Here is a 23,524-nt window from a genome sequence, read left to right as displayed (position 1 = left end):
TTAATGCTTCAATAAAAAAAATACAGTTAAGAGAAAAAAACTCCACACTATTTTATGAGTTACAGACAACCCCGCAGTCTTTTTCTGCACTGAAGTGCCAAATATGACAAATGATAAGGGAAAAATCCATGCTTGTAACTATGAAGTTTTTCGTAACTGACTTATGTATACATCTCTTTGCAAAATTCTATCTTTGTTTAGAAAGAAGTTGTCAACCTGCTCCTTGATATGAAACTGAAAAATAGAAGTCATCCATCTTTTAAATGTAATAATACCTTTTGGCAGAAATGGATGCTATGAAGTGCTATAAAGATAGAATAAATTGTGAAGGAGACTAAAGAGCTAGCAAATGCAGTCCTAGCTCAGCATTTCTCTTCTGCAACCATCCACTGTAAAGAATATTGTGCAGAAGCATCGGCAGCAGGGGTTTCAACTTCAAAGCCCGCGGGCTGGATCCAGCCCATGGGGTGGGTAAATCTGGTCTGCAGGGCCAACCTGGAAATATCAAACAGCCTTTGTTTTTGGCTGGCAGAGTGCTGCTGGAGGTCGAAAAATGGGCCGCATGGGGGCCATATGCAGGCCCCTCGTGCCCCGTTTTGGCCAGCAGTGTGCTGCAGGAGGCATTCGTCCCGTCTCCCCACCCACCAGCCCACAGAGAACTACAACGCTGATCCAGCCCTCGAAGAAATATAGTTTGACATCCCTGATCTGCAGGATTTCTTGTAAGAGCTTTAAGGTAAGAAAGACCCTTTCCAGCTCATCAATCAAAATTTTGCAGCTACTTCTCCCAGCTACGGGTAACCCTTGCTTACCACTTCATTTGGCAACTGAAGTTAGAACTGGTTTTAAAAAAAGCTTTGCAACCAATCCTCACATTTAAGACCTTTGCATATTTACAAATGTCGCATCATGTGGTCACATGATTACCATTTGCTTGCTTCCCAATCGGCTTGCAACAAGCAGAGTTAATGGAGAATGCGGAAGCAAAATCACAAGTTGCATCCACATGATACTTTGCTTAATGACCACAGTGGAAGTGAGGTCATAAGTCCATCCCGATCCCATGATTTTCATTTAGGGGAATTGCTGTGGCAATTAGCAACAGAATTGCCAGTTCTAATTGTGGTTACTAAGGTTTACATTTACTTCAACAATTCAAGCAATGATATGAAAAAAGGGAAATAGGAACTTTTTTGAGATTAAACTTTTCAAAAGGATTTAGCTTAAAAATACGTTAATTTCTTTTGAGACCGTAAGAATTTACTTTTTTTCTTCTAAAACCAAGACAGAAAGTGCATTTCAACATGCCACTTGCAGCTATGTTGTCTATCATATGAGGAGAGTAGTTTTCTATTATAAAGTATATGAAAACAATTGTGATTTTGCAAAATCCAGGAAATATGGATAGTATTATGTAAAACTAGAAAGAAAAAAACAGCAGACAACATAATTATGTAGACAACTACAACATATCTGATTTGTGCATTGAGACAAATACTCCACATTTGGTCTTCATACCTGGGCATCACATTAAATGCTGAAGGTAATAGAGGATAAACCTGAAAGTTGTAGGAAATGATGCTATTCTGAACTGGATGAGTGATAGCCACAATATTTGTTTGGAAGTTTTCAAAAAAGTTCCATGAAAATTAGCATTCAGAAACTACATTTGGTAGGGCTATATTAATATCAAAGAGCTAATAGACAATGAAGATCCTATTTCTAGACATATACAAAATGAACTTTTAAACTTTAATGCACTTCAGGAAAAAGCAAATCCAAAGTAAATGTTGATAATTTCCAAAAGTTAACCCCATACAGTAATACTGTGTTTTTATGCCGTATTGTATGTCAAAATCCATCACAATATTAGATATAGATATTTTTCATAGCAAAATTCAAAGTATCAGTAGGCACTTACACAAATATTCATTATCAAATTCACTTGAATTCTTGTTGCACTGAAATAAATTATGTGTTAAAACAAATGTTGTGTCCTAAAGATCTATACAATCTTCATGGTGGTTGATACAGACCTAGTTACGGAAATATTGAGGACCTAGCAGAGGTACTTCAGATGAAGCCTTTAATTATTTTATATGACATTTCTAAGAGGTGTGTATAAGAATGTTTATCACATACTTAGAACTATATAGAAATGGGATAGAGATGGTGCTTTAAATGTGCTGGATCTCACTTCAGGCACCTCATAATATACTAATCTAATTGATGATTTTTTTTTAAAAAGTCTGGGTGATAGGAAACTCTCTTCCTCAAGCTCTGGCATCATAGCAGTATCCCAAGAATATATGGCAACTAGATGGAGGTGGTTAAAACAAACTACACCTGTGACACTGAAAATGCTAAAAGTCAAGATCACAGCCTAATATGTTTTCTGCTTCTGAATCACTACAGTAAAAGAGAAGTGTGTGTGTGGTATCTTGGAACCGCCAACAAATGTAACCAGGAAAGAACAAGACCTGCTTAGAAATTCAATGAAGATTAAATAATTTCTAGTTTCCACCATCAAAGAATATCTTGTGGTGGCCACTTAGTTCTTTGCCCCTAGTTAAGATATCCAGAAATATATTGCACCAAAAGCAGATTAGTTAAATCTGAATAACTTCTCTGTCCCATATTAAAACAATCTCTGTAATCCATCCCTCGAGTTGCTTAGTTTCCCAACAGCTGACCTATAAACAGAGAAATGTTTTAACGCTGACATTATGTAATTGCTAATTTACAAATGCAGAACATCTAAGACCTGCTAGCCCTACCAGCATCACTACTAGTAGACAGAAGAGGCTATTCTATTGTATATGATCTACCCATACTTTGTGAAATAAGAGAACTGCATGCTGGTATTTGTGTGTGCTTGCCCACACTTTCCCTCATCTGGGATCCCTCCTCCTTCCACCATTTAAGAGTTTGAATTTTTAGTGTCTACTATATTGAGAGGGGATGCAATGGCTCAACAGTTAAAGACACTGAGCTTGAATTCAAGACCTGAGCTCTGTGCAATGGGATGACCTCCCATTACTTGCCCCAACTCCTGCCCCCCTAGCAGTTGGAAAAAAATGCAAATACAAGTAGATTAATAGGTACACTTTGATGGGAAGGTAACAGTGTTCCTTTGCACCTTTGGCATATAGCCATGCTGGCCACATAACCATGGAAATTGTCTTTGGACAATTTCTTGTTCCCTTGGCCAAGAAACAGAGATGAGCACTGTGTCCTAGAGTCCGACATGACTGACGGGAACCTTTACTTTTTACTACATTGAGATGAGTGGTATGATGTATGTTTATATACATAAATGCATTGATCTCAGATTTTCATAAGAGATATGATGAACTGAAGATGTCTCTGTGAAAGCGGAGCTGACAATTGTAAGAAAGACTGAAGAAGTAGCCTGGTTCCTTGGAATCTGTCTGAATAAGGAGGGGAAGGGAGTTTAAAATGTGAAAAATAATAAATTAATAAACAAAGAAGAAGGTGGGAAATTGTCTACATACACTCTGGACAGCTGCTTCTCGCAAAGAGACTGTAGGACAATACTTTTCTGAATGTTTCAGCACCAGGAGATGAAGGGATCAGCCATCTTGTAATAACTGGCAGAATCTTTTAAAGAACATTAAGTTCTAAGAATGGCTTCTTACGATAAATAGATTAATTTTGGTTTTCCTGGCCACTAAATCATAACAAAAATTAATCACATTGTGATTTTAGAAATTGGACACTTTTAGAAATTGGACTACATGACTGACAGACACTTTAGAAGGCAATAAAGATTCCAACCAGAAGGGGAAAAGAAATACAAGCCTGTTCTTGATGTTGGTTAGTACTGGAATTTACAGAAATAAAACAAAACAGTATAACATATATACTGTATAAGTATATGTTTGTATAAGTATAAATGTTTGTATTGTATGTTTTTTATCTGGCTGTACACCGCCCTGAGTCCCTCGGGAGAAGGTGAGGTATATAAATTCGAAATAAAATAAGATAAAATAAAAATAAACATCAGAAACGTTAAAGAAGATATTTGAAGAATGGAACTAGCAATTAGTAAATACAATATCAACATTGTCAGTAATGATGCCTACTTCTATGCATAGGCTATGTCCAAAAGGTGTTAAAAAGGGAACGACAAATGTGGAATGGATTTTATGTGAAAGAAAAAGCACTAAAAGTGGAACTACGAATGGCAAACCGAGAGAATGATTGAATAAGGACACTACATGGTATACCAAAAATAGTAGCTGAAAATTTATTTATTTATTTATTTGTAAAATTTATAGGCCACTCATCTTACCTCGAGGTAACTCTGGGTGGCTTATTTAAAAAAAGAGAGAGAGAGAGAAATACAAATGATAAACCAAAAGAATGACCTGGAAATTGGATCTACAAAGGAGGATTACCTTCAAGAAATCTGTGTAATGGGAGGAAGAAGAATTGAAGAAAATTGAAATCCTACAAAAATATTTGATTAAATTAAAGATTAAAATTGTTACACGTAAAAGGAAGGAATATAAAGTTAATTCAACTGAACCAGGTTAAACAGACATTGAGGGCAGGGTGATGTGGGGGGCAAAGTTCTGACAATCCTTTATCAATTTTTTGCTGAGATTTTTAAAACTTTATTTTATGAAGTTGTTTATATATATAAAGAATGGGAAATGGGATGAAGATGTATCTTTTTGTAATGTTATAGAGAGTGAAGAGTTACTACATTTGTGATGGTTTTTAATACATTTTTTTTCTTTCATTTTCTTTTTTGCACTTTTTATTCTTTTTCTATTCTTTATTTTGTATTAATTTTTATTGTAATAAAAAATCTTAATAAAATTATATTAAAGAACAAATGAAGTGATCTCAACATAGTTGTCAATGTACAGTACTTATCTGGTTTTTATTCTCATTTTTATTTGGCCCAGTTGTATAGTGAAATTAATTTAGGCTTGAGATCTTTTTACAAGGGTCATTTTACTCACCTTGTTACAAGAAGAGCTTGTTTCTTTTTAAAAAAATAATTTCTATATATTAACTTAAGCATACTTTTAAAGTATGTGTGAGCACCCATTGAAAATACTTTAAAATAGTTGCATCTTTTCTCTGAACTTGTCTGGCTTCCTCCCTAACTAACACACAGTTACAGAAGAACACACATAGTTGGAGGTGTTCATGACAGGTGCTACATGTATGCCTTAAATGATATTCCGATCCTTTTATTCTGAATCTCTGTATAGCCCTATCATTCAATTAGTGTTAATAACATTTGACAGTGCCTAACATCTCTAGAACAAGTTAAACTGCAAAGTATTAAAAGCATAAACCAGGGGTGTCAAACTCAAGGCTTGAGGGCCAGATCCGGCCCTGCGGGCCACCCTGGAAACAGTGAAGGACCAGCCTGCAGTGCCTCTGCCAGCGAAATCAGAGCTCAGGAGGGCAACATTTAGCCCTCCCCAACTCCATTTTGGCTGCAACCTTCTGCCAGCGAAAACAGAGCTCGTTTTCCATGACAGAGCGCTCAGGCCACCACAGGCACCCCCAACACGAGTGGCATTGAACTGGCCATGCCCACCCAGCCTCCTGAAGTCAAACATAACCCTGATGTGGCCATCAATGAAATCGAGTTTGACACCCCTGGCATAAACCGACTTTCATGTAGAGTCTCCCTCCTCAAAGCCTTTCCAGACAACAGAAGTCTTCATGATAAGTTTATTCCAGTGTCTGAAAGAAAGAGGTCATAGTGAAATGTGCAGCAATGGCTCAGTGGCAGCAGTGAAAGGCTGAGGTCAAGAAATTTCTTTAAGCATGAACCTGGCAAAAGAAGACTGGACAAGAATCCATGCTGACCACAACTCAAATATTAGGTTTTTGTCCTGGTTCACCTCCTTCCTCTGAGGCTGGTCCCAATCAGTGTTACAGTAATAGGGAGTGAATGGTCTAGCTCACAACCCCTTTTGTATTGTGCCACAGGGCTCAGTACTCTCTCTGTTATTTTTCAACATCTACATTAAATTGCTGGGCGAGATCATCCAGCATCATGGGACAAGGTATCACCAATACACTGATGATACCCAATTATACTGTATATATCGGTCTTGGGTGAAGTGAGTGATGTAATGAAAGTTGACTTGCGGTGCCTGGAGGCTGTGGGGATCTGGATGGGGCACAACAGATTTCAACTGAACCCTGGTAAAATGGCGTGGCTGTGGATGGGTCTCTCTGTAGCCAGGAGTTTATCAGACAGACCTATTGAGTAACCTGAGGCTCCTCTTGGACTCAAAACTCCTGCTTGAAAAGATGGCAGCCGTGGCCAGGAAAGCCTTTGCCCTACTCCGTGTTATGCCTGGACAGTGCGGTCCTCCATTTGGACATTCATGCCCGGAAGCTTCAGCTGATACAGAATGCAGCCACGCAAGCTATACTGGGTACCCAAAGAAGAGCGCATGCAACACTTAGTTCTGTGAACTGCACTCGGTGCCAGTTTGCTTCTGGGTCCAATAAATCCCTACATTGCATAGGACGAGGCTATAACAGAACCAGTTTCGCCCCACTACATCAGCCTGTCCTGTTTGTTCAGGCAGAGAAGGTATGCTGCCGATCCCATCAGTCAAGAATTTTGACTGGTGGGGGTCTAGGAAGAAGGACTTTGCTGCTGTTGCCCCCAATCTCGGCCACCTGCAAACAGGGCAAAACTTGGCTATGTGACTTTACGTGGGAGAAATAACAGCCCACACAACTGTGAGGCTGCCCATTTCACCAAGACCACCTCCCTTCCACCTGTATTGACAAGTGCTAACCCCACAACTGGAATTTTTCACATTTCGACATTCTATAACGTTATTTTTATAATTAAAAAAAATAAACTAATTAATATTTTAATGATAATTTTATGCATTGTTTATATATTAATTATATTGTAAGTTGCCCGTGTATGCTGATTCTAAGAATCTGTTACATGCTTGGTTGTGGAGCACAGTTGGGAGGTGGAAACGAAGAAAAACATGAAGAGACAGCGAATGTGTGGAATTATTGCCTCTCCACAGCTTAGACTGCTCCAAGAAATATGAGTCGTATCATAAGTATTATAAGTCTGGTGCCATCAGAATCAGTGAGCTCTCATAAATGATAGTACAGAACCAAAACTGATCTACTTGAGTAATCAAGAAGTGACCTAAAGAGGTAAAGATCATAAAGAGGACTTTGTCATCAAAGATGTTTCTACCATCACAGTCCACAAAAAATAAGACATCAACCTCAAACATCTACCCTTAATCTTCCCAGCACTGAAGTCTGAATTTAAAGAACCGGTGAAGATACCATAGTCTGGTGAGAACAGCAACCAAACAGAATTAGTTGCAGCAAATTGGGCGTGGCCAGTGTAGTGAGGCACTCAGGGATGTTAATACCAAGAATGGGTTGCAGCTGGGCCTTTATTCCTTTTCACTTGCTAAAGATAGATGGGTTTTTGCCTTACTGAACAATTTTTTTTCTGTGCTGATATTTGATAAAACAGAAATGTGAGGATTCCTTGTAGTAGATGAAACATTCAATTGTCACCTTGTGGTGAGATGAGGGGCAAATAAATGTAATAAATAAAATTCAATTGACCTTTTAGAATGCAATTTCTAGGCCTTGGAAGAAGAGTTTAGCTTTAGAGACAGCTCGAACTTTGGAGTTGCCACCAATTGAACTTGTTATTTGATTAGATGAATGTCCTATGACCGTGATGGCGAACCTATGGCACACGTGCCACAGGTGGCACGCGGAGCCCTATCTGAGAGTACGCGAGCGTTGCCCTAGCTCAGCTCCAGCACATATGTGCGTGCCAGCCAGCTGATTTTTGGGCCTTCTGGGCCCACCAGAAGTCAGGAAATGGGCTGTTTCTGGCCTCCGGAGGGCCTCCAGGGGGGTGAGGAAGGCTGTTTTTGCCCTCCCCAGGCTCCTAGAAAGCCTTTGGAGCCTGGGGAGAGTGAAAAATGGGCCAACCGTGCCATCGCGTGCCAAAAGCGGGGAGAGTGCGGGAGGAGCACATGCACATGCGTGGGAGGGCAGGGCGTGGGGGGCATTGAATTATGGGTGTGGACACGCACACGCACAACCCCCCCGTGCTCCCCCCCTTTTGGCACGCGACGGCAAAAAGGTTAGCCATCACTGTCCTATGAACTACATTTTAGCAAAGAAAAAGAAAATATAAAATATTAATAAAATTATATATTAAAGCATGAATGTTAGCCAACATTGGATAAACTTGAGGTGGTTTCAAACAGAGGTTTATGCAGGTATAGAATTCATGTGGGACTCTTAAAGAGTCCATAATAAAATATATAAATTCCATATTCTACTTCTACAAACAATTGAGGAAATTAATTTCCTAACAAACTGTTAATGACACATAGCAACACCCCCCCACCCCCCAGATACTAAATAGCTATGAATAGAAACAGTCTCACAGGGCATGATAAAATTAGAATTTATTGTACAGAGGTGTTTCTGTTTCATGAAGACAGACATGTCTATAGGTAGGAATTTCTAAGAGTGATAGTAAGTCACTTAATACTTTGACAGGAAATTTAAAAATAGATTTACTTCTTTTTTCATGTAATGTTTAATACCACTTGAGATACATTTACAGTGTACACATCTGTATTTTCTTAGCTAAACAAAAGTAACAATTCTATGATAGTTATGAAGTACAATTATCGACTGTGTAACTGTTTTCATTATCTGGTTTGATAATACATAGCTGGCCAGTTAACCTCAGAGGTGCATTTTTGTTCTTTTTGGCACTTCTTTTGGATTTATTGAGTTTCTATTTTTCAGCCTTTTACACACACACACACACACACACACACACCCCTCCTCCATGTGTTGATTTTTTTCTAATGAACACATTTTAATTGGCAAACTCTTACAACACTATGGTAAATCTAAATTTGTGCTTTGATTTGAGAAATATGTATTATATATGCTTATATTCCTATACAATTTAATATGGTAAGTGAAGCATTTAGTGCTCAGGCACTTTAATCTTCTCACCTGTAGAATTTACTGAAATTCCTTCAATTTCCTTCAGACAGCAAACTTAGCAGACTGTTTCTCTGGTTTTGGGAGACAAGAGGGGTAGGATTTGCACCATCCCAGTGAGGGTTCCTTAGTGCACCAGTTCAAAGGTGGGGTTTGCCTTCTAATATATACAGTCTCTGTAAAATTTTAATTTGGGGAGCAGCGGGGTAGTGATAGGCAGCTTCCTGGGAGACACCCATTAATTGGTTGCTATGAACTCTCCCAAAAAATCTTTAAAATCCTGGAGAAGCCCAGAGAACACAATTACTATGCACAGCAAACCTGAGCTACCTGCATTCCCAGAAATCTGTAACACAATGATCTACAAAGTGTGTAATCAATCAACCAACCAACCATGCTGTTATCACATGAATGGTATTTTACAAGCTTCAGATAACTAGGACTACTTTTCTGGACAGAGGGTTGAGGGGCGGGCAGGGGCAGGTTAGCTGCAGTAAACAGACAAGATTTCAGAAGGTAGTATTTCAGAGTAAATTTTTTGTTTAAAGTTGTATTAAACAGTTAACATTTATTTACAACTGGGTATTAACAAAAATTCTCCATTTTTCAGCATTGTGTTGAAACAGCATGATTTCACAAGTTATTAAGATAAAAAGGTGCAGAGATATACTTCTCTGTGATTTGCAGATGCCCTGCTTACTCTACAATGAGCTTAGAAAGTGCTGGACTTTCTTAGTTCTTATTCTAGTTTTGATCTGACAAAGCTAACAAATGATCAGACTGAAGAACTAAGAGGAGATAACTTAAAAAGCAAATGGAAAAGTTGAAACAAATCTCTTAACTTACGCAGAAAAATATGGTTCATCTCAGGCATGGCTAGTGGCTGTCTTGCCAGTCACACATGCCCAAGAACAGCTTCACCCATTGTTTTTGTTGGCAATAGCTGGGCGGGGGGGGGGGGGGGGAGGGAATAATTTTTGGTTGTTGCTTGGCCATTACAGATGAAAATGTAGTTTTAAAAGAAAATACAGAACTTGGAAAGATAAAGAACGCATTATCATAGGTAAAATCTCCAATGAAATTGGTAGAAAAAGGGCAGGTCTAGTAATGTTGATGACATAATCCTCGCTTTTCCATGTATGGGTAGGGAATGGCTAATTATTTGAATGCTTCTTTCCTTTAATCAGTGAAGGATTATTATCATTTCAAACACTTCTGAATATTTATTAATGGTGTGCTACCAATCATGAATTATACTACTTTCTGATATTCAAAATGTCTATTTTATACAGTGTAATTATAAACCAATTTAGTTTAAGCTTTTTAAAATAAAGACTACAAAGTATTTTTTCATTGATGTTATTATTCAATTTTATTTGACATTTTTTTAATAATTCAGAGCATTAAACAAATCTTATTAAAAATGCACATTAACCTCTCATGCACTCTATTTACCGTTTTATCCATTCCTCTGGTAAGAAAAAAGATAACTATTTTCTCTTGATTTATAAATATCCAAATATTTTTTTAAGTATTCAAGAACTCTTTAAAACACTTTTGGTATATTATGCTGCTAAAGCACCTCTTCTAATTTCACTCCTTCTGGTCTCTTTTACATCTTCACTGAAGATTTTCTTGGCTTCAAATCTGGATACCTTTTAAAATAATAGAATTATGCTTACTTTTAGGTATGCACATATTAACCACTAGTATAGTGAACTGAACTGACATACATTATATAGCCCCCTTCAGAATCTATCTGCATTTGCTCAATATAGGGGTGAAAACCCTATTTTAAATATACTGCTACTACTTTTACTATTATCATAATCTGATATTTAATTTTCATTTTGAAGTTGTCATGTAGTTGTATGACATACAATGCAATTCCTGTAAAATGTGTATTTGTAATCCTTTATTAATTTTCCATTTTTTTCTTCTGAATGCATGATACATCCTCTGACATTCACTCAGATGTATTCATTGCTTTATTAAAAAATAGTTACAGACAAAAGAAGTATCCAAAATGTAAAATATATCACCACATGTGAGACTCAGAGGAGTACTGGCTTCACTAGGGACTTCACAGGGATATATAGGTAAGTATAGAATATTCTAAATAGCCCTGTCCATTCTTCAACAGTCCATGGATGTCAGGGAAGAGAGCAGTTGGGAAGCGTGCACACACCTCTCTGAGCTCCTATTTCTGGCAAGGAAATAATGGACTACAGAGGCAACATATATAAAAACAAATGAAAAGTCATCACAATCAGTTTAATGAAGTGCACAGAATAGCAATTGGTCATGTCAATAAAAATAAAACAATTAATTTTACATCAAATGTGCTTTATTTTCATCACAGGTATTCTGTTAAATAAAGCACTAATATATATATATATATATATATATATATATATATATATATATATATATATATATATATATATATATATATATATATTCATGTGTGTGTGTGTATTTGTATGTGTGTATACTGTCAGGCCACAGCTAAAGAGGATTCTTTATAGAATCAATTTTTTGTGGTTGTTTAGTATACAAGTAAACTTAATTTTGATAATAAGAACCACAGCAATTGGAGGCAAGCTGCCTCTTTTGTAAGGTACAAAACTGGCACAGAGGACACCATATTATACACCGTAAAAATGCAGTTAAATTTCAATTACATCATACAGGGCAAAGAATCCCTGCTCTCCAAGACAGGCATATTAAATGAAAGCCACCACAGTGAACTTTGAATTACATAAACATATTCATTATTTGATTGCCCTTTAAGAAAACATACGGTAGATGCAAAATAATTTTTTTAATTTGAAGTTCTGCCTGACCAATTAAGCATATAAATTTCATCTTGCCATTCAAGCAGAAAGCACTGGACAAATTGAAGCACAAAACAGAAATAAGCAGAACTTATACAAACAGCATTTTAAAAGGGAGAAAAAAAGACTTTAAAAGCACGCATGCTCCTCTACTGTCAAGAAGCAGCTGGGTTTCCTTTGCCAGATATCCTCGTAACCACATGAATTGTTGATTCAATGGTCCTGCAAAGGATGTCTAAAATGTCTTGATGTTGCTGCTGCATGTGACTCAACAGTCCTCTGGAATGGCTGCAACTAAGTGATAAGCCAGACTCAGGGTCCTGGGAAGATTGACTTTCAGAGTTCTTCAAATCTGTGAGGTCAGAAAGAACAGCAGAAATAGATGTGGAGGGGAACTCTGTATCATCCTCAATAATGTGAGAATCCTTGGAGCTTGATGGCTCTTTCAGATCTTTACATTCTTCAAATCTCCCACTGCCCAGCTGCTCCTCCCCATGGTGTGAATGAGTAGCTAGCATCATATCTTCAGAAAATGAAGAGGGAACTTCCATACGGTACTCCTTAATAGAATTATTTTCAGGGGAAGGCAGGTCCTGTTCTGTGCCTGGATCAATGATGGAGGAGTCTCTTGTCTCATTATCTGAGGTGCTGGTTGGAGTCAAGGCTTCCCTAGGTTCATTTTTCAAATCACTGATGCAACTGTCTACTGTATGCTCCTCATCACTGCTAACCCGTCTTCTTTTTACTGGAGTGGCTCCCTCATCATCTGTACAGTTAAAATAAATATTGATGAAATAGTACAGATATCAATTGTCATAATGAATTATTTTTACTGGCAGAATAAAAATATTACATTATTTTTATATATTTATTTTTCCTCCTCTCTTCCCAAAGGTGCTTTGAAATATTTGAGAGCTTCAACCTAATTTCTCCCTCCTGCTAGCTAATTGGAGCACACTGCTTAGGAAATATTCTTGCTGATAAAAGAAATTCTAGGTCCAAGTGAAATGCTTCCCAGCTGCTTGATATATGAAAAATTTCTGAGTTATTTCAATCCAAATTTTGTTAACAATCATTTGTCAATAAGATATCTGTTTAATTAACTAATCAGTGCTAGAGTTATTTTATATACATTCAAGCTTTAGATGATTATCACCATCTTGTTACTCAATGTACATGATAAACTGGGTTCCTGTCAACAAGCAGAGAAATATTTAGTTTTCAAGCTGTTGCAAGACTCTGCTGATCTTACTTTGTCAGTTTGATAGGGGGGTATCCCAGAATATTTCCAGCTAAATAGTTCTCAGAACAATCAGATACTTTCAGACATGATTCATCAAGGAAAAGTTAAATAGGATCCCCAAAATAATTTTTTTACTTGTAAACTGACTGCCATCAGTCACTTGGAAGGTGAGATGGATGGGTTATACATTTGATTAATAAATAAACAAAACAAACCTTTAGTTTTTCGTTCTTTGGCTTCTTGTTCCTGCAATGAGCTTTTTTGCTGTTGACAAGTTTTGCATTTGTTTAGTAGCTCTTGCAAAGTAGGTATTAGGGCAGGATTCAACTGTTTGGGGGTGTGCACAGAAAGCAGTAAAGTGAGAGCTCGAAGGTCCTATAAAAGAAAATTTAAGTCAATGTATTTAATGAAATTGTGTTTCATAAATTAATTTGCTCTCTCTGTGTATGTAGAAATTATATAAATAGTAACCAAAGAAATTGCATATATCTTTATTCCTACAGAAGAAAATTCTGACTCCTTTTTACATGTCAGTTTAAAATTTTGGATCTTCTGTTTTTATGCTGTATCCTGTATTTATAGCTTAAATCAAGAGGAAGGCAAGTGGAAAGTATTAACAATGGTGGTCACAGCTGTAAATCTAACAATGTTTAGGTAGTTTTATTGTGTTATGCTCAGATGGGAGAAAGAGATGACAGTATCTTTTACTATAAATAATTTATTATAATTATAATGGGTAAAATATAATACAACAATGAAAGATCATTTTATTAATATATTGAACAATAATATATAACCTCAATAATTATTTGTTCATTCATAGATGCTATTTTTTTTTGAAAATATGTATTTGTGTTAAATAAAATAAAAGGATTATAATGAGGTTAAAAAAACACAAAGTAACATGGATTACTATTACTGGATTAACATGGATTACTATTTAATACTATTAAAAGAAGAAAATGGATAGTATGTATGTATATGCTGTATTATTGATAAATACAGTTTTAACTGTTAACAAAAAAATAGCATTAGAACTAAGTTTCCATTTTATTCTCTCCACTCTTTTCAAAACGCCTAGTTTCAAAGCTTTTATTTTGGCTAATTCCCTTCTACTAAACACTGTCACCTTTTATCATTTTCTAGTGCAACCCTCACCTTCTAGAACAGTATCTCACCCAGAGATAAGGACTGCGTCCTCTCTCCTACAGCTTTGCACATTTGGCCTGGGATTGATGTTTATTATTTAAGCCCGTTTTGTTTTCTTCATGTTGTTGTTTTTTGGATCATTTTAGTCTGGGCTGCCTGATTTTATGTTTTTGGATGTTTTTGTGTTATTTTTATATGCCAAATATAGTTCTTTTATTTTGGCTAATTCCCTTCTACTAAACACTGTCACCTTTTATCATTTTCTAGTGCAACCCTCACCTTCTAGAACAATATCTCACCCAGAGATAAGGACTGCGTCCTCTCTCCTACAGCTTTGCACATTTGGCCTGGGATTGATGTTTATTATTTAAGCCCGTTTTGTTTTCTTCATGTTGTTGTTTTTTGGATCATTTTAGTCTGGGCTGCCTGATTTTATGTTTTTGGATGTTTTTGTGTTATTTTTATATGCCAAATATAGTTCAAACATCTGGCTGACTATGCAATAAATAATAATCATCATAATTCAGGATGCAACCTGTTCTTGGAACACACAGGCATATACTTTTGAATTTCTCTGGGCATGGATGTTCTATCCAGAAGCTAAGAACTACTGTAGCAATTAACTTTTGAGCACCCCTAATATTTGGAAATTGAAAGTTTGAAAATTCGACACACCCTAAATTAATTGTGTGTGTGTGTGTGTGTGTGTGTGTGTGTGTGTGTGTGTGTGTGTGTGTGTGTGTGTATGTGTACACACACACAAATTAATTAATTGTATATGTGTGTGTGTATTATGGGGGGAAAGGGGAGAGAGGGGGGTTACTTTAATATAATTTAGATGTGTTTGGTAAGTAACTAAATTTTGTGTTTCATATGTGTGTGTGTGTGTGTGTGTGTGCCTGTGACTCTAGGATTGTCATTTTGAACATTTTCATCTGAGGAATAGAAAGAAAAATGCTTTACATAAATCAATACAATTTGAAGAGAAAATAAAGTTTATTTACCCCATTTAAAGTGGAACTTGCTTTAAAAATTTCAACTCGCTGATTGGAAAATTCTGATTCCAGATTCTGATACTGGTTGATCAAATTTGTAATCAGATTATTGATTATTCCAGCACAATTTGCTTCGGAAAACACTTGTCCTTGTACCTGTAAAATAAGGGATTCTGAAACTTAATTTGCAATTCGGTGAAATGATCTCATCATAGCACTATTTCCTACTGCAAACCGAACTACAGAAGTGGAATTTGAAAGAACAAGAGTGTCTGTGGAAAACCAATCTCTATTGAAGCTCTGACCTACGTAATCAACATATAGAAGAACTGGAAGGGACCTTGGAGGTCTTCTAGTCCCAGAAAACATTCCCAATGCTGTTTCAGAAGTAAAATATCCAAAGTGACCGAGTGGAGGGTTCCAATAAAAAGTAAAATTAAACGTGGCTTTATTAGCCCTATGAAAGACGTATATCGGACGGCCATGTAAATAGAATTGAAAGTTAATTGCATAGAGCTGGAAGGGACCTTGGAGGTCTTCTAGTCCAGCCCCCTGCTCTGGCAGGAGACCTTACCATTTCAAACAAATGGCTGTCCAGTCTCTTCTTTAAAAAACCCTCCAGTGATTAAGCGCTCACAATTTCTGAAGGCAAGCTGTTCCACTGATTAATTGTCAAATGTTGCCTTAATGTCGTTTTCAAATAAATTAGAAAACTTAAGACAACAGCGCAATGAAAACGTAGAGGTATATTTGTGGAAGCGCTGCTAGGTTTTCCTTTCCACGCTTCTCTTTGACTTGAACTATTTTTCATACCTTGAGAAGAAAATGAGTTAAGAAAGTGTAAACAATGTTGTTGTTAAGAAATGTCCTCTCATCCATTAGGATGCATTTAATATACTCTGCAAACACAGGATCTTCACACAGGAGCTTGATGCAATTCTTTGACATAGAAGACTGAAAAGAGAAAGGAGATCAGAGCTTCAGAACTCGTATTCCATATATCCATTGTGGATATGTGATTTCAGTTCGTTACACAGAAATGTTACGCATAAGTCATTAATTGGAAATGAACTCGTAACTCATTCATTGGAAATGAATTTTCTAAGAGCACCAGTCTGTAACAATTCTACAATATCTTTCAGCCTATCCTTTATTAATAAAATAATAAATTGATTAAAATCAACTTCTGCTCACAATAAACTACTATATTTGGAGTTATTAGAATCTCAGCAACTTTTAGAAAAAAGTCTAAGTCTGCGGCAAGAGAAAGCCTGAATTGAAGGTAGGATTTTCTCTATTCATCATCTGTCATTAAATGATGATCAAACACACACCTTTACTTTTCAAATAAAAACATCCCTTTCAGAGATAAATTAATTTTACCTGACTTTGACAAAGCTCAGTCCAAAGTTTGGGAAACAAAGCTAGATGAAGAGGTAAGCCTTCATATGCAACAAGAACACCTACATTTAAAAAAAAAAGGCAATTAAGTTCTTAAGATTATAAAGATATAGATATGCCAGAAATACAGTTGTTTAATTCTTCACAATTACGAAGAAAACTAGGTATCATGAGGAATACAAACTGCGATGGGAGTTGCAAGTTACATAAATAAATAATTGATTTTAAAAGGCACAAACTACAGTTTAACTGCAAAATAAAACAAATCTATAGTCACTACCCAAATGACCTTGTTCCAATTTCCAACCAAAAATCATGTTGTGTTAAATAGAAATAATTTAAATATAAAAATCCTGCATATATTTACTCAAATTCACTGTTTTTCATGTTTTACTCTTAGATAAATGTGTAAATAATTACCCTGTCTTTCTAGTTTATTCTACCGTTAGGTAGCAATGTAATACAATTTAAATAAAATTCTACATCTTTGAATTTACACATAGGCTTTTACTAAAAAGATAGATACTAATTCATTTAATCCCAATTTGCTATTTTAGCAAATCAGTTGGAAAACTGAATAAAGCAATTTTTCATGTAATTTTTATAAAAGAGAAAATATTCGTTAATATAATCTTCATTTCCCTACTGGATTACTGCAATGCTCTCTACATGGGGCTCCCCTTGAAGTGCACCCGGAAGCTCCAACTGGTCCAGAATGCGGACGCGCGAGTAATTATGGGAGCAACATGGCGCTCACATGTAACACCTCTTCTACGCGAGCTGCACTGGCTTCCGATGGCCTTCCGAGTGCGCTTCAAGGTGTTGGTTCTTACCTTTAAAGTGCTCCATGGTTTAGGACCTGAGTACTTATGAGGCCACCTGCTGCAACTGATAACCTCCCACCAACCAATACGCTCTCACAGAGTAGGCCTACTCATAGTACCATCATTAAAACAATGTCGTCTAGTAGTTCCAAGGGAGAGAGCCTTCTCTGTGGGGGCACCTACTCTTTGGAACAAAATACCCCCTGGAATACGAATAATCCCAGATCTTTGCACTTTCCGACGTGCCCTGAAGACCTTTCTGTTTCAACAAGCAGGGCTAGCATAAACATATAAATTCTATGCCAAGATCTTAGCAGATACACCAAGTTGGCTCAATTTATTATTTACTGTTTTTTTTTTTTGAAAAAAAAAATTAAATGTATATGAAATCTTAATCTGTTCACCGCCCTGAGTCCTTCGGGAGAAGGGCGGTATAGAAATTCAATAAATAAATAAATAAATAAGTAAATAAGTAAATAAATAAATAAATTTAAAAATTAAACACTTATTAATTCTGATGTTGCAATTTATTCTTCCATAGACACAAGGCTTGCTAAGTACTGGCCTATGCTCTAAAGAACAGGCCTTGTCAATTAATGCAGGGGTCCCCAACCTGTGGGCCACGGCCCACTAGAGGCTGTGAGAAGTTTGCAACCGGGCCACAGAAACGGCTGAAGCGCACATCCTCAAGTGTTCCATTTAAGTGAGCAGCAGGTGCACATGCATGTCGCTTGCACAAATGGAGCTGCACACGTGCGCGTACCGAATGCTCACACAGAACTACCCCCTTCCCCCACTGGTCCACAGAGCCGAAAACGTTTGAGGAACTCTGAATTAATGTGCTTGTTAAATAATCTTTTAGACATGCTACAAATTCATACTTACTCATTTTCACTAAGGTTTCTGTGAATTTCTCACAGTTGATGGCAACTCGGCATAAGAGATGGATGAACTGGTGGTATGAAAAAAAGTAATCCAGTAGCATACGGTCATAAACCTCATCTTTACCCTGAAGATTTAAGGAAAGTTTGGTTTATAAAATAAAAATATGAAAAGTATAATATTTAAATGTGAAAAATGAACTATTTTCAAAGGATTATGATAAATTCTTGCTAAAAAACTACAGAACTTGGTTCAGAAATTATTTGCTACAGAACTTGGGAATTTTAGGGATTATTAAAATTTACATAAATGTGTAGGAAACCTAATATGTTAAAAAGAATGCACTATTTTCTTATTTGCCACTCTCACTTAAAGACTGAACATATCTGGGACCCAAAGTATTTGTAGGGATTTTTTGGGATCAAAGATGTGAGCGACAAGTAGATGCATTTTTCTTCTTTCTCTCTTATGAAAACTACTATAATAAAACTGCCACTGGAATTTTGTTACATGTGTGATAAATTAAACCAATGAATATAATTAATTAAACCAAATACATTCAACAGTGCAGTCCTCTTCACCAACAACCACATGACAATTATTCTTAAGACTCATCAATCAAGGCATACCCTTGATTAATCAAATGTTACATAAAGGAAACATTTACTTTCCTGATAGATATTTTGTTTTAATTGAATTTTAAATTCAAGATCCTTTTTATTGTTTTAATGTTTTGTAGTGCATTTTAATTAAATATTTAGTCACCCAGAGTGTCTTCGTTAAGATGGATGGCATATAGATTTGATAAATAAATAAAATAAATAAATACCTTGTTAGCTTCTACCATCGTAGGCAAAAGGCACATATTAAGTTCAGGGCGAGGTGGGCGAATATTACTTTTGCCTCCTATCAACTTCAGATTTTCACGGCATGGGAAATAAGGACCAAGAGACACTGTAGTGGAAAGGAAAAAGGAGAGGCATTAACAAAATGTGTACATTTCCTTTTTTTACAGGGAGTAGCCATCCCGATTCTCTGCCCCCTAAAAAAGGTAATTTTTATCATAATATTTTTTTAAAAAAATATTTGTTCTTTGGGTAAATAAAATAATAGAAAATGTAGACAGGAATAAATAGTAAAGTTGAAGTTTAAAAAGCAATTAGGTATATAGTTTACCCTTTACGTTTTGTTCCTTACAAAACCAAGTAACCACTATTATTTTATTTAAAGTAATATAACATCAACTGGAAAAGAACAGAATAACAGAGTTGGAAGGGTACAACCCCGTTTAGGCACGAAACCTTATACCATTTCAGACAAATGGCTAACCAATCTTTTCTGAAAAACTTCCATAAATAGACATAAAACAATTAACTTCATGATCTACTTTTTACGTTTGGCTGCTGCTCATACAGCTACTCTACATGGAAATGTAATTGCTACTGCTATAAGAGGAGTTTCTTCCCATCTCCTCATATCACACAGGTTGAAACAATCGACATTTATTCTGTATAAGGCATGACTGAGGATCATATAGCAAAAGGCAGGGAAAAGACAAAAGACAACTTCCAGCTTTTTACCCCAGAGGATGAACCCTGCTATCTCATGGTACCTAAGAGACAGCCAATAATCAAACAATAGTTATTCCTTTCCTCTTTAAAGCTTTGAAGTAATTATTTTGTGCCTGACACACAAGTAGAAATTTAACCTACAAGCTTTTGCTGCCCTTTTTTCTTCTTTTTCTTCTATTATTTCTATAGCAGAGACAATGATTCGCACCCAGAGATTTTATTATGTTTAGGTTCTCTAGCTAGCTTAGAATAAGGAGCAAAATAGTATTCTTTGTTACCAGCGCAATTGCATTCTGCACCAATTGAAGTTTCTAAATGCTTTTCAGGGGCAACCCTGTATAGTATGTATTATGATAATCTAAATAAGAGGTTATAAGGGCATGAGGGCCTCCTAATCCAGACTATGCTAGGCTAAACAATCCTACATGCTTAGGAAAGGGTAACTGTAGTGGCCAGTATCTTGTTAATATACAATATGGATCCTTCCTTCATAGTTATGAGATTGTGGAAGGTTTCCTTACCTTCAATCCTTTTTTGTTTTTTACCTTTTCAGGCTTTTTCCACTCTCCAACTTTCTTATGGAGAGTGGTATTATCTGAATTGTAAGTAAAGTATAGGCAGCTCTTGACTTACAACCACAATTTGGACGAGAATTTCCATTTAGGCAAGGTAGTTAAGCCAGTCATGCCCAATTTTGTGACCCTTTTTTGCTGTGAAGTGCCCAAATTTGTCAAGCACTTGAAATTTGATCAGGTGACGTTGGGGATGCTATAACAGTTGCAAGTGCAAGGACCAGTCGTCACTTTTTTCAGTGCCATTGGAACTTTGAACACTCACTAAACAAATGGTTATAAATTGAGGATTTATATATATTTGCTTACATGTATATGATAGAATTATTTTTAAGAAGAGGAATTGGCTCAAGAGAGAAAGATGAGAGTAATGAAGATAAAAAACAGAACTGAAACCAGTTAAAAGTAGTAAAAGATTGTCCAGTAACTGCTATTTTTATCACATTTTATCACATGCAAGATGATACCGCACAACAAAATCTAACCCCTTTATCTAGTGATACTAAGGCAGCTCTCCCAAGGCAATGTGAATTTGAGCAACTAAGACAGTTAAAATAGTTCCTTTGGCTGATGGATCTCACCAGCCATCAAAGCCTCATTATTCCAGGGAGAAAAGACACATATGATACAATGGCAGAGAATACTTCACAGGAGGTTTGAGGCCTTGGCACTTGCATTCAAAATCTGTACGCGGACAGACAAAAATAGCAGATCTATGTAATTTGTGTAGCTGATACTGGGACAGATTTTCTATAGGACATGGTTCAATTTCATGGATTCTAATATGGTAATTAGGATTTTGAGTGCAATATTCCATTTACTGAGCATCAATTCCTTTTGTGGGAAGGATGTGGTACTTGATGTGGAAACATTTAAAACCGATAAACATTTAAAATCGAGAAAAAGATGAACATATGCCGAAAATACCTTATCTTTCTGAACGACACACACCTAGACCATTCTAAAGTAAGCTCCAGGTCAAGTGGTTATTTATTTTTATTTATTTATTTCAAAAAGTCTGATAGAGCTTTCCATATTGTAACCCTAACCCTAACCCTAACCCTAACCCTAACCCTGGCTAGTTCACAAGACAATAAAAACAGCAACACCCCCCATCCCCACAAACAACCTCAATTAAAACTCATTTCATCCCAAGGCAACACTACATATTATCTTGCTGAGTTCCAGCCCCTATTCCCCTTTCCACTAAAAATGGAAAAAATTACAGGTAATTCTGAGTTTATAATGGCAATTTGGACCAGAAATTCCATTGCTAAGCAGTGCAATTGTAAAAGCATGATGTCATGTGACCATCCCACATAGCACCAGCGTGAGCATTCCCAGTTGCCATCATTAAGCAAGGGCTGCATGTGATCGCAAATTCTGACTTCCTGCTGGCTTCCCCATTGGCTTTCCACTATTATTTGAGCTTGCCGTCGAATCTCAGCTGTTTAGAAAAAAGAAGGGATGACTACCTGTGTATCAGGGGACTTTCTCCTTCTCTTTCTCTATTTATTTAGATAGAAAGTTGATTTTGTCATCCAGAAACAATGCCTTGACAATATGCAATTCACTCTGGGCCAGAAGTGTCAAACTTGTGTCATCACGGCGGCGCCACTTGATGTATTGTGACTTTTTCCCCCTTTGCTAAACCGGGCGTGGGCATGGCCAGCACATGACGCATCTGGCCCGCGGGCCGCAAGTTTGACACCCCTGCTCTAGGCTGCCTAAAATATATTTTTCTGATTGAGAAGAGTACTTTCTCAATCTCAAGATCAATCTAAGAGTAATAAATTTAAAACATCTGTCAATAGTTGAATGCCTCAGGTTAATTAGATTGATCATATTATTTGCAGTTAATTGAATTTCCCATCTCACCTCTCAAACTACTTCCTGCCTCAAAGTAAATCTCAAAACAATTTTATTATATTGTAAATTAGTATTTCTTTATAAAAGTATAAATAACCTTGTCATCTGAATATACATACTTGGTATGTTGCTATGATGGTATGTGCAATGGTTGTGCTGGAGAAAAGGAACTAAAGTGTGCAGAAAATCATGAGGGCTTAACAGCACCAGTTCCTTGAGGACATCTGCAAAAGAAAAAGACATACATTTATTTATTTATTATTTATTTATTTATTTATTTATTTATTTATTTATTTATTTATTTATTTATTTATTTATTTATTTATTTATTTAGTTAGTTATTGGACTTATGTGGTGCTTCATGGCAGCAGGATTATACTCTTAAAGAGAAATCTGCACTCTAATAAACTCTTCATAAACATTAGTATAAATTCAAACTAGGAAAAACATAAACACGATCAGACCATAATTATTTGCTATCATTTAGGCATGACATTAAAATCTTGTTCATGATTTATAGAAATGTTATTCGGCCAACCTGATCTTTAGTATCATCCACTTACTTTAAGTGTTTTATAGCAATTTGCAAAAATAAAATACTGCAATCAATAATAGCATTCTATGTCTTGTTTGCTTTATTGTATAATCGGCCTATAAATCTTAAGCTTTATTCATTGCATCTTGTATTGAATTAGAAGTTCCTTGGGAGGATTCCTTGATAATTTTCTCAAATTGTTAGTTGTGATGATAATAAATAAGCTTTAGTAATTGCAAATGAATCTTTAAATGCCAACTCAGAGACCATTTCATGATTAATCAGAACATCTGGTTCAATACCTGCCTTGTGCCTTCAGCTATTCCTGTGAGTAGGGCAAATTGTTAATCACTACCTTTGTTATCCAATTTATATTTCTAGTCACAGTTTACCAAGGAATGTTGCTACTGATTGAACACACAGTTACCTATTACGCCTTAATTTTGGACAAACGCCAAGTACTGCAGTTCTTAACCAAACTTGGTCAAACATTAGTACTTGAATGGAAGACCACCAGAACTACCAGTTCTGGTAGTAAACTAAACTGTGAAATTAAAGGTAACAACTGGATGGCAAAACTACTTCCATCTTATTGCAAAAAGCTACATGG

General features: G+C 36.2%; 1 protein-coding gene across 1 annotated transcript in view; it reads right to left on the bottom strand.

The window, feature by feature from the left end:
• Positions 1–11,506: 11,506 nt before the first annotated feature.
• Positions 11,507–23,524, bottom strand: part of USP34 (ubiquitin specific peptidase 34) — a 161,701-nt gene continuing 149,683 nt past the window's right edge. The window contains exons 73-80 of the mRNA XM_070932221.1: positions 22,499–22,603; positions 19,197–19,321; positions 18,371–18,494; positions 16,644–16,723; positions 16,074–16,214; positions 15,270–15,416; positions 13,332–13,491; positions 11,507–12,639 (exon numbers count right to left, since the gene is read on the bottom strand). Of these exons, the coding sequence (XP_070788322.1) occupies positions 12,029–12,639; positions 13,332–13,491; positions 15,270–15,416; positions 16,074–16,214; positions 16,644–16,723; positions 18,371–18,494; positions 19,197–19,321; positions 22,499–22,603 (1,493 nt within the window). The 3' untranslated portion in view covers positions 11,507–12,028. The remainder of the gene's footprint in view (positions 12,640–13,331; positions 13,492–15,269; positions 15,417–16,073; positions 16,215–16,643; positions 16,724–18,370; positions 18,495–19,196; positions 19,322–22,498; positions 22,604–23,524) is intronic.

This window comes from Pituophis catenifer, unplaced genomic scaffold, assembly GCF_029215685.1.
Source record: "Pituophis catenifer annectens isolate HBS135680 unplaced genomic scaffold, rPitCat1.0.hap2 SCAF_1, whole genome shotgun sequence".
Lineage (NCBI taxonomy): Eukaryota > Metazoa > Chordata > Lepidosauria > Squamata > Colubridae > Pituophis > Pituophis catenifer.
The sequence above is the reverse complement of the archived record's forward strand: the minus strand, read 5'-3'. Positions and strand labels throughout refer to the sequence as shown.